A 12,368-nucleotide genomic window follows, 5' to 3' on the forward strand; every position below is an offset into this window, starting at 1 on the left:
CTTTGACCAGTGCTGTTTCTGTACTATGATGTTCCCTAAAACCTGACTGGAAGTTCTCAAATAAACTGTTGGCTTGAAGGAAATCATATAATTCATTGGCTACTATTTTCTCCAGAATCTTAGATATGAATGGAAGGTTCGATATGGGTCTATAGTTAGATAAAACTGCAGGGTTGAGGCTGGGTTTTTTAGCAAGAGGTTTGATTACAGCTACTTTAAAGGACTGTGGTACATTGATAATGACAGGTTAATCATATCAAGGAGGTGGCTGCTAAGTAAAGGTAAAGCATCTTTGGTGAGCTTTGTTGGGTCTAAGACAGGTAGACGATTTAGATGAAGAGACTATTGAAGTTAGCTGACTGACCTCTATGGGAGAAAAGCAATCCATAAAACCAGAAGGCTCAATAGTCAACTCTGTGGTTTCTGGGTCTGAAGGATTTAAAGGTGGACTATAATTTGTAGAGGATTTAGAGGCCATTAATTTGGCTCAAATGTAACCAGTAACGTAACTCATTTTGACTTTTTGGGGAAGATGTGCCTGTAGATGTCAGACAAATCTGAAATAATCTGAACATCTAATCTGAATCTGAATGAAATTAAGTTTAGAAGATAAAACCAGAATTTATCTCTAACAACAGTATCCAAATAATAAATTAATATATTATGTAAGACATTCACAGCGATGGGATCAAACTTTTATCTATACTTAAGAATCATAAAGAAAACCCCATTAATGAATAATACTCACAAAGACAGGTAGGAAATGTTAGCTATCTGCCTCTGTAAAGACATTTAGTGAATATTAGTTTGAACCTGCTTTGCATATACTCTATGTTTCAGGATGATAGTTACAGATGTTTGTCATATACTGAGGGATGTAGATGAGTCACCTTTATCATAGATTGAGAGGACAGGATATTTGTTAAAAATGCATTTTTGTTCATTTTGGCAGTAACAGAATGATGCATATAGTTCATATTTATTTATTTATTTATTTATTTAAAGGGACAGTGCATATTAATGGACATGCAAATGTAAATATGCCAGAATTAGCCAAAGGCTACTTTCCATCCACAGTTCTAGGCAGGTCAGAAGAAATAACATTATGATGGCAAAAATGACAAATAACAAATACAAAAAATTTAAGAAATTAACAACACAATAGAAGAACTGGACAATTGGCACACACTAATGACTAACAAAGAACACTGAGAAAACACAGAGAAGCATGAAATTAGTGCCGACAGCTCTGATTTCTTTATAGGCACTTTTTTATATTGTCTTTAAAAGTGTTAAATGTGGTACAATGTCGTTTATGTTTATGTCGTTGCTGTATATGTGGCCTCGTCTTAGGTTGACTGATCTTGACTAAAACATTAACCGTTTTTTTTTCTAAAGACTGACTGTCAGTGAGAGTTTACATTTGGTTGCAGATATTTGAAGCTAATGTATACCTATTTCTTTCATAACTTCAACTTCACTCCAACCTCCTTTGCAAAAAGAATATACTTTTCTTTTCTTTGTTTTTTGGAAAGGAAGTGTAGTTATAGCGAGGTACATTAAGGGGCTGGGTGAGTGGTCATAACTGTGAAACTTAGGGAAGGAAATGTATTTTGTGAAAGATGATCCTCACAAATATAGAAATATAATTATGTGTGCTTGAGTGTAGATGTTCCTTTATCCTACAGGAAAGGGGTCACGTAAGCCTCGCTGCTAAAGCTGCTTATCGGAAAAGACTCATCATGATAAACAACATGATTTAACAGCTGGTAATGTCAACAAACACACTCCCACACACACAATGACACAACTGCCACAATGTCCGGAACTGAAGTCCTTGTCACTATCAGTCAATATGTGCTCTCACAAGTACATAAAATGGTAGATAGTGACAATAAAAAGCTGGATTTATCAGATCACACATGCCTTGGTCTTCAACTGCCTCACTTTTTCCCTCTTTACTCTCACTCTCTGTCTGTCTCACATAAATACACACACAAATCAGAACAAATACACACATTCTGCGGCCTCCCAGGTGGGTAAACAGTGTGTTGCTGTACTTTGGAGTGGTGGATCAGCCTGCAGTTTGAGGCAGACAGACGACAGACAACGACAAGATGGCCAGAGTTTGTTTCCTGGCCCTCATCGCTGGATTACTGTTGGAGACGTGTGGAGTGGCAGCTGAGATCACAGAGGAAAACACAGGTAAACAACTACAGAGAAGGTAAAACTGAAGGGGCAGCTGCTGGTCAAGTACCTAACTTTTTGGTTTTATGAAAAGAGGTTGGTGGTCAGACAGTTCGGACCATCCAAGCAGTTTAAAGGTCCTAGCTCTGACCCTTAGTCAGATGATATTCTATTTTATAAAACACTATGATTTATGGATAAAATACACTTGTAAAATAGTTTGCTGTGTCCTCTTGGACAAAGAGCAGATGTGAAGGTACATTAAAATGATGCAATGGTGAAAATGTTTATGGTAAAAATGAAAGGAAAACAGAAGTAAATGAAATATTACTAAAAATGTTTCAGATCAGTCTGTCTAAATGTAAAAAACCCAAAACATCATATGCCTTATGTTCTGACTATTATAACATTTTTATATCTTTTAACCTTTTTACATCCTAAATGACCAACTTTCATATGGTGACAATTTTCATAGTAAAAATAAACGGAAAACAAAAGTAAGTAGACTAAAATCATTAAAAATGCTTGAAAAATTATCATATGCTTTCTTTATTCATTTATAAGGTCAAATCTACTTTTGAAGTGTGATCTGGCCAAGACAGCAGCATAGATATAATAATATAATAAATAAAATCAGGATAAACAAGCAACTTTAACACACTACACATCAATGAACACAATATCTGGTTATATATAACAAAAGACGATTGATCAAGATTAACGAAGGAACAATTTAAATAAATTTCAGTGCAAATTCAGAAGTAAACACTGTGACCAAGAGTGTTGTCTTCTGTATCCTTTAAAATATACTTAAATCGTAGTGATTTCAGACAGTTTCAGGTCCATTTTTAAATTATTCCATGAAGAAGCGGCTGTGTATCTCTGAGAGTTACCATTTGTAGGACGTTTTGAGATGACTATTACTTTTGTTTTCACACATATATGTACAAAAATAAAAAGGAAGCAGTCCAAGGAAAGATTTATAAACAATGCCAACTAATATGAGAGTCTGCGGATGTCCACAGAAGGAGACTTGGCAGCAGCAGACAGAAAAGTGTAAACAGTTTGTCACCACGGTTTGGTTTCAGCGTTATTTTTTCACATTTCTAAGACTTTATAACACATATTCACAAGTAACTATACTGTTCATTAGTGTACATATTAATAGTATATTGACTCTTCAGTCATTATAACAAGACAGCTTTCAGTTAGGGTAAAATGAGTTCATGTGACATACTTTTTAATTGCATTTTTGAGATGCAGTTTACAGTTACAAGGAGGTTATTTGAAGCCATTTAAGCCAGTAAAGAAAATATATGTGAAGATCATCTCCCTTGCCCAAAAATTAGCTCCACTAGCAAAAATTTAAGTATTAAATCTTCATGTGTTTGGCTTCTCATCTCTTTCAGGATCTGTGTTTTTATCTCAGCAGTCAGCTCACACCGTGCTGCGTCGCCAGCGGAGGTACAACAGTGGCAAACTGGAAGAAGTGCTTTACAAGGCCAACCTGGAGCGGGAGTGTAGAGAGGAAGTCTGCAACATGGAGGAGGCCAGGGAGTGGTTTGAGAATGATGAGAAAACGGTAGCTGCACTTATACATGCAAATTTGTTCATATACATGTTGTCCATTATCCTGTTAAAAAGAGCGATGTCTTTATTATGGGGTTAGTTACTGAACTCGCTGGGTTATTTTTCAGATGGAGTTCTGGGCCGGATACATTGGTAAGGCAAATAAACTTAACTTTTACTCAGTTTTTAATGCACGTCCACCCTAGACCACCTCTGAATGTGACCAAGGTTATAATAGTTTTGGATTTTTCATTATAGTTTAGTTTTATTTAGTTTTGACTTTTTTTTTCTCTAATTCAGTTAGTTTTAATTAGTTTTTAGAGCAGGTTTGCAAGTTTTTATTAGTTTTTGTTATTTTCTAAATGCTTAGTTTTAGTTTAGTTTTAGTTTTTTCATATTTTTTCTATTCTTCGCCGTCGAATTCAAATAAATCCCAGACAGGACTCTGCTGCTTTCTCCCAACTTTAGTCTCCATGTTTCCAGGTAGAGTGGGGACCAGAAGACAACTGTAAACCACAGCTGACGAGAAGTGATAAATATCATATGGCGCCAGCAGCTAAAATTGCTGGAGGGAAATAAATTGATTTCATATCAATCCGACATTTACAAAGACGAAAACGAAGGGAATTTTATCCGTAATTTTTATATGTTTTAGTTAGTTTTGTAAGCACACAATGCAGTTTCAGTTAGTTATCCTTTTTTCTTTTAATTATAGTTTTTATTTATTTCAGTTAACGAAAATTTTTATACAATTCTAGTTTTTGTCATTTCGTTAGTTTTCATTAATGATAATAACCTTGAATGTGACCTGAGAGACCAGATAGGAATATGTTCTGAGTGTGTTCAGACTTTTCATTCAGGTTTTTCAGGATGGATGGATGTTTTTTCAACATCCCAGGACCATGTTGACCTTTAATGCTGTGTGTGTGTGCTTATTCCAGATGGGAACCAGTGTGATCCACCTCCCTGCCAAAATGGAGGTGTGTGTACAGATGGTGTTAATTCATATGTTTGTTGGTGCAAACAAGCATATAGTGGGAAAAACTGTGAGATCGGTAAGTCATTTCAGAATAGAACAGAATGTCTTTATCGTCAATGTAACAAGTACAACGTAATATAATAGTGCCATCTAATCTGCATCATTTCAAAAACGCTTGTTACACATTTGTTCAAGTTTATGGCTGGAGTAATCGATGCAAGCGACTTGTATCTGCTCTCTGTTCCCAGAGGTCGCCAAACAGTGTTCATTCAACAACGGTGGATGTTCTCATTTCTGTGTGATGAGGGGAGACCAAGCCATGTGCCAGTGTGCATACGGATACAGACTTCTTCCAGACAGGAAAAGCTGCGAGCCCACAGGTTTAAAAAACATCACAAACAACTTGACAACTGCTGCTTTAACACAGTGTATCTATTTTGTACTTAAATCCTACCCACTTTGGATAACTGTTGGGATAAAACTTGACATGGCTAATTACCTATAGGCCAAACATTATTTCAAGATTTCACTTGGGATTCTTGAAGTTCACTTAAAACTCACAAAATGAATCTTTAACCCTCATCTTTCCAACATCTTTAACAAATCAAAGATTACACACTCTGTAAAATATTAAACTAACGTCGCTATGTAGTTAATGCCATCTAAATAAACGCACATTATTATTATTTTAGGTAGTTACAGGTAATATTGCATAGAGTTAAAACAAATATTGTTGACAGAGCAAGTGAGGAAATCTGTGTCCATAACACCCCTGATAGTATGCTTTACTTGGAATTAGGACCGACAGACATAAACTCAATAAATAATTTCTTATGTTAAACTTTGTCGATGGAATTTGGTGTATTTGTCCAGGACTACAATATATCTGTAGTTTAAGAGGCAATAATAAATCTGAGTCACATAACGCCATTAATAAAAATATTAATAACATGCATTCAGTTCTTTTTATCATTATTATTTCTGCTGTTTTTTTCTCTAGCTTTGTAGTCCTCCATCTTGTATATTTACTGTTTGTTTATTCTCGTACATAACTGCATAATTGGTTATAATAATGTGACTTTATTTATGTTTTTGCTATGCCGTTTAACATTTCATTAAAAACAAACTGACCTCTCTAAATGAGGAATTATGTACTGGGTAGTGTTTACTCAGAGCTTAATATTAATCTGATATGAAATTAAATTAAAAAATACCAGTAAATGTCAACACATGATAAAATATATTAATGAAAATATAAGAATTCAGCCAAAATTAAAAAATTATAAATTCTTGGATTTTTAATTGTCTCTTATCAGAATCACAATCATCTCTATTTGCCAAGTATGTGAACACTTACAAGGGATTCTTTCCCAGTAGATGTTGTCTCTCTAGGAAATTATAAATGCAGGATATAATAAAAAATGTAAGATAAAAAAGAAAAAATAAACTATATACATATAAACTGTATAAACATAAAGACAGGATTAACTTATATCAAGTAAGAACTGTTCATTAAAGTGACTGATGTGGGGAAGAAGCAAATTATTACAATATTAGAATTTTATCTGTTTCAGTAAAATAAATTAATGTGATTTTTCCTCAGGACAATTCAGCTGTGGTTCAACGAACGACTCCGCCTTCTCCACCTCCACCTCTGCCTCCACCTCCACCGGCAGGTCCATCATAATCCCTCGGTCATCAAGGCCAACAAATGCCTCTGAAAGAATACACAACTCTAGTGACGCCCTGCAGGATGAAATCTATGATAGCAATGCAACATACTTATACGACTACTACGAGCTGGCTCGGAATGATTCAGATCCATACAGTGACTTTGATGTTCCTGCAGTGGATGTGCGTTCAGCAAAATCTGATCCTATTACGTATGATGGGGCAGCAGTCAGTGTCACTGACATCCCCACAGAGAGAGAGGAAATACCTGCCTGGGCTTTTCCTACACTTCCCACCATCGTAGCAACGGGTAATGTTGACCAGAAGATTGTAGGGGGAACTGAGGCCATTCGTGGAGAGTTCCCATGGCAGGTAGGATACTGTACTGAGACACAGGAAGGAGAGACAGGTAGGAACTAATAGAATAGACCAGGGGACAGGTTAAATACACACTGTAAGACCGGATAAGTTGAGTTTACATAAAAAATTTGAGGAAACCATTTGCCTTAAAAAATGTAAGTAGTGAGTAATGAAAACTTGAGTGTATTAAACTTAAATGCTTGATTTGAATGGAATTGCTGTTTTAAGTACAACACACTAAATGCCAAGTTAATGCAACTTACAATTTGTTGCAATGTCAATTGCTTTGTATAATCATTAGACTTAATATTATCAGAGTTCATTGTACTCATTTCCAAGTTAATTTAAATCCAAATCTCTTGCAATACAAATTGCTTTATAAAACTATTGCACTTAATATAACAGTAATGTGGATGGATGTTAGCTCAGTGTATTTTGCCAGTACTGAAAGAGCTTTTAAATTGGTTCGGCTCATAGATGCACATTGACCAAAAAATTTTTACATGAATAGGAAAGCCAATGTTCAGCCTATGGCTCTCATTGTGCAGATCTACAAAAATACAAAAACAAACACAAAAAGGCCAATAAACTTTGCCATACACACATTATGTCAAAATTAACACTAACACCACAACCCCACTGAACCCCTGCACAGAAAAATATTATATTTTCAACAACATGCCCAATAACCACAATGCAATGTGGAGATAAAAAGGTGTGGTCATGACTAAAACTTAGTGATTTAAATCCATTCAACTTAAACTTTTTCATACCTTTGACTATGGCTACAAATTAGTAGAATATACTTAACATTTTATAGTAATGTAAAAAAAACTTAAATCATTGTAATTTAACATTTACAAAAATTTTAATTAAAGCATTTTAGTAAATACAAAGTCCGGGCTTCTGGTGCACACTCAGGGGATCCAAAAACCTCTTCTTCTCTACCTGGAACCTATGCCCTATAAGATGCAAAACAAGTTGAAATATTCCAAATGGGAAGGTGCAAAATGACATTTAAGTGCAAATGGATCTATGACGAGAAACAGCAGACAGAGGTGAGTTATTATAGTGAGATGGAACGTGCTATTAACATTACATCTGGTTTGGATATCGGAAAATAAACCTCAATGTGTAAAATGACCTTACTTCACAGCACTGTGGTCACTGCAGACCTATATGTTTGAATATAGAGCATATTTGGCCTTTGGTTATATTAGAAGGACATTCACTGATTTTACTTGTCAAAGTCAATTTCCTTGTCACAGGAAATGCTCTACAGTCTGCATCTGCTGTGACACTGTAGGAGGTTTTTTTATGAGACGTCACTCCATTTGGCCTTAAGAGGAAATGCACTGCTTTACAAGATAAGCATATAGAATTGTTGAATGACTGTGTTTACCCTATAGTGTCAAACAAAAGACATTAAGAAATGTCATAGTACCCCAGCATTATGGATGTGCAATATTAAGGTCCTCTATTTCACAACAAATAAATCACCAACCAAATGGTAAATTGAAAACCAGCACAGTCGAGAAAAAAATATTGAAAAACCCAGTGAGAAAACAAGTTAAGTTGAGCAAGAAAGCAAAGATGTATCAGTCCTGCTGCTCTTCTATTTTGCATCATTTCTTTTTATTTGTAATTGCAGGTAGCACTGATGTCTCGCTCACATCCTCAGCACAGAGCTCTGCCTTTCTGTGGAGGATCTCTACTCACTGAAGTGTGGGTCATTACAGCTGCCCACTGTCTGACAGAGCTCAACAACGCTAAGAAAGGTTTCTTCGTCAGACTGGGTAAGGAAATGACGGCTCTTTATTTCTCCAGTCCATAAGTTAGCCTTGTCTAAAAATAAACCTCTATACTTTCCGTCATTAAAGAGTTGTTTAACTAGATTTATCTACTTTATGCATCTAGGTGAGCATGATGTGCTCCGTGACGAGGGTCCTGAACGAGACTATATGGTGGAAGAGCAGCACGTCCACCCTCTGTACAACCATGAGAAGTCCTTGTACAACCATGACATTGCACTTCTGAAGTTGGCCAGTCCAGTGGAACTGTCCAGAGAGCGGCGTCCCATCTGTCTGGGCCCCAAAGACTTCACGGAGAACCTGCTGAGGGACGCGTCCACCTCCATGGTGAGTGGCTGGGGACGGTTGAAGTTCCAGGGCCCTGAAGCCACCAAGCTCCAGAAACTGGCAGTTCCCTACGTTGATCGAACCACGTGTAAACAAAGTAGCCGGGAACAAGTGACTCGTTATATGTTCTGTGCAGGCTATCGAACCCAGCAGATGGATTCATGCCAGGGGGACAGTGGGGGGCCACATGCCACAGAATACAAAGGCACCTGGTTCCTGACAGGCATTGTCAGCTGGGGGGAGGAGTGCGCAATGGATGGAAAATATGGCATCTACACGCGTGTGTCTCGGTACTACCCGTGGATCAGTCATAAAACAGGGATTCGGGTTGATAACTGACATATGGAGTCAGTTGAAAGAATAAAAAAAAACAAACAAAAAAACTCGAACAAGTATATCCACAATAGTATCCATTCAAAGTGAAAGACTTTTCAGTCAAATGAATCAAAATATAACAGTGATGTTCACTTGAGTTCAATGCTTTTAATCTGCAAACCCATGCTATGGAAGACGGGACATTTTTCACAATTTGGAAAAACTTGTTGGAGTATTTACTACACTTTAACAGATATAGATGAAGTGTATTATTCTGTATAAATTATGAGAAAAATCTATACACTTTTTTTTTCAGTTTCTTTTATTATTCTACACTGTGCTGAAACTCAGATCTATTTCTACCATTTTAATGAAGTGTTACCAGATTTTCTATCTGTTCTGTAACTTTACTGCACACAAACACAGGTGCTCTCAGTTTCAGTTATCAAGCTGCATGTGGTGGATTTAGATCAAAACTGGCAAGCAAAATGTACTAACACACTCTGGTGAAATGCAATTGTGAGGAAGAAAAATAATATGATACCTACTGCGGTGTATTGACCATATAATAATTGTATGATGTTATGGGTACTGAAGTTTTTGTACTTCTGTGAACACCGTAGAGACCAGGTTACCTGGTTTGCGCATGGGCACCATTGTGTTATGAAGTGAAGCATGGCAGTAAAAAGCTATGGAATGAAAGTTCGCGTGTGTCCGCCTCGTAAATACACTAACACCTACCTGGAACGTAAGCTGTGAGGGTTACAAGGCAACAATAGTAACTCACAGTTGATGGTTGTCACCCTGATTTGAAGCTAATGGTGTTGAGATTGATGCTGACTATGGTTGTGTTCCTGGAGTGATTGCCCATGGGGAAATGTACTACACAGCCTGACCTGAAAAAAAAAAAGTCCAACTCTAATATTTCCTTAGACTGCCTTAGCTTTGATTGGCATTTTGATAAGCTTATGCAATACCACAGCGATTATTTCCATCATTTTTTTTTGGAAAAACACAAAGCTGCTCATTCTAGACCTGACCAACTGAAGCAACCCCAGATTATAACACTGCCCCCACAGATTTGTACTATAGGTGCTAGGCATGATGGGTAATCCCTTCATCCACCTCTCTTCATCACTCTTAAACAGGGTCAGTCTGGACTCATCAGACCACATGACCTTTCTCCATAGAAACCCAGTCCAGTCTTTATGTTGTGTATCAAACTGACTGAAATGAGATGCTGCTCATAAGAATTTGCTGGTCTTCTTACTTTAGCTGGATAGCCATAGCGCCTGAGTCAAATAAAAGCCATCAGTAGCAAGAAAAATACTTCACTTACAATTTTCACACACTAAAAAAAACAAAAAAACCCAAACAAACAGGCAATATGTTCACCCCCCACAGACACCAGGAAAAATGAAAAACAACTCATAGGGCGCCAGACCCCTTTAAATAGGTCTGGCACACACCACTAACCTCCCAACCACAGGTGAACTCAGCGTAGATTAACTTTAAGTTTTAAAAATATGCACCTCACTCACATCTATCTACAAAAATAAACTTAAATTTCAGCCTTTGTATTCCATATAATAAACTATCCCTGAACAATGCACCCCTTGTGACACATTTAATTATTTCCTTCCCCTGCTAACCCCCCCCCCCCCCCCCCCCCCCCCCCTTTGGGCTGCATGGTCTGGTCTGATCAGGCCAATCATCTGCACCTGGCCTGCACTCACATAGACACGCCTCCATGTGAGTGCCCCACCCACTGACATCTGATTAGTGAGGGGGGGTCACTACAGCTCCCTCACACTGCCGCATCGGTTAACATACTTACTGCAGCTGAAATATATTAATCACTGCACTAATTAAATAATGGACTGATGGACTTTTTTTGTCCAGGCCGTTCATATCACAAATGTTCTCCTTCATTGAGGGTGATGATGACATTTGTTGCATCTAGGTGGCTGACAGCTGGAGAGTTGGGTTATGACCAAAGGGTCGCTGGTTCAATTCCCTGAACTGGCGGAGACTTATTGGCTGATGTGGCCTTGAGCAAGGCATTGAACACCCCCCCCCATTTGCTCCCCAGGCACCGGATATGGCCACTGCTCCTTGCATGCAGTGTGTGTGATGGATGATCAAGTGATGGGTTAAAGGCAGAGGACAAATTTCAGTGTGTGGTGCATGTTTAGGTGAGTGAACCTACTGACCAATGAAGACTCTTCTTCTTCATATGAGGTGATAGTTATCACACTGGTACATCCGCTGGATATATAAGAATTCAAGTTTATTGCAAACATAAAATACCTCTTGAGCATATGTATATATAAATATTAAAATATATGTCATAATGAGACATTTCTCAAGAGTGTAATATACTTTATGGAGTGTGTACATATAGTTTTAACTTAATATTTACATCCATTGAAACTCATTATTGGTGTACGAATGTGTGTGTGAATGGATGTATGTGAGGCTTTGTAAAGCACTTTGGGCACTATGAAGGTGTGGAAAATATACTATATAAGTGCAGTTCATTTACCATTTTACCATTTAACTGCCAAAGACAAATGAAGATAGCCCTTATTTCAGGTTTTCTCTATGCTTAAACACTAAAAATTATTGTTGAAGCACTATCTCTGACACCATTAGCATCATCATTATAGCCAAAGCATTTACTGTTACCTAATGTTCTGAAGTGAATGCACATTACATACAGTGCATACATGTTTTTATTTGTTTTTTGTTTTTTTTTTATTGCCTAACATTACACCAAACATTACACACCTCTTGCAAAAGCTAATGCCTCTCATGAAACTCCTTCAAGACCTTGAGAAATGACTGTTTTGGCATCAATACATAACATGTCCGTAGATAAAAATGTACTTCATAAGTGAAAAGTGTAGGTGTTTATATCATTAGTGCAGTTGCTGCTTCATGCACTTGTTCAAATATTGCTTTTCATCTACTGTATTAATGTAATATCACCAACTTATCATGGTACTGACAAGGCTGAGTAAAATCACTTGATTTTTACAAGAGATGTCAAATGTTTTGTTGATCTTTAAGTGCAGAGTTTTGAGTGTTCTTTCAAAGCAGATATCTAAGTAATCAGAAAAAATCTATCTAATGAAATTCATCTAACA

General features: G+C 37.0%; 1 protein-coding gene across 1 annotated transcript; it reads left to right on the plus strand.

Annotated features, from left to right (window-relative positions):
* Positions 1–1,950: 1,950 nt before the first annotated feature.
* Positions 1,951–9,279, plus strand: LOC115433356 (coagulation factor IX-like). Its single transcript, XM_030154711.1, has 8 exons — positions 1,951–2,205; positions 3,597–3,769; positions 3,885–3,909; positions 4,698–4,811; positions 4,984–5,115; positions 6,339–6,778; positions 8,418–8,562; positions 8,684–9,279. The coding sequence occupies exons 1-8, from the start codon at positions 2,118–2,120 to the stop codon at positions 9,241–9,243; spliced, it is 1,677 nt and encodes a 558-aa protein (XP_030010571.1). The 5' UTR covers positions 1,951–2,117; the 3' UTR covers positions 9,244–9,279.
* Positions 9,280–12,368: the final 3,089 nt, after the last annotated feature.

The sequence above is a fragment of the Sphaeramia orbicularis genome, chromosome 14 (genome assembly GCF_902148855.1).
Source record: "Sphaeramia orbicularis chromosome 14, fSphaOr1.1, whole genome shotgun sequence".
Taxonomy (NCBI): domain Eukaryota; kingdom Metazoa; phylum Chordata; class Actinopteri; order Kurtiformes; family Apogonidae; genus Sphaeramia; species Sphaeramia orbicularis.

Coding starts and splice junctions, on each gene's coding strand:
- LOC115433356 (XM_030154711.1), top strand. CDS start 2,118: ATGGCCAGAGTTTGTTTCCTGGCCCTCATCGCTGGATTACTGTTGGAG. Junction 2,206..3,596: donor GATCACAGAGGAAAACACAG/GTAAACAACTAC, acceptor CATCTCTTTCAG/GATCTGTGTTTTTATCTCAG. Junction 4,812..4,983: donor TGGGAAAAACTGTGAGATCG/GTAAGTCATTTC, acceptor CTCTGTTCCCAG/AGGTCGCCAAACAGTGTTCA.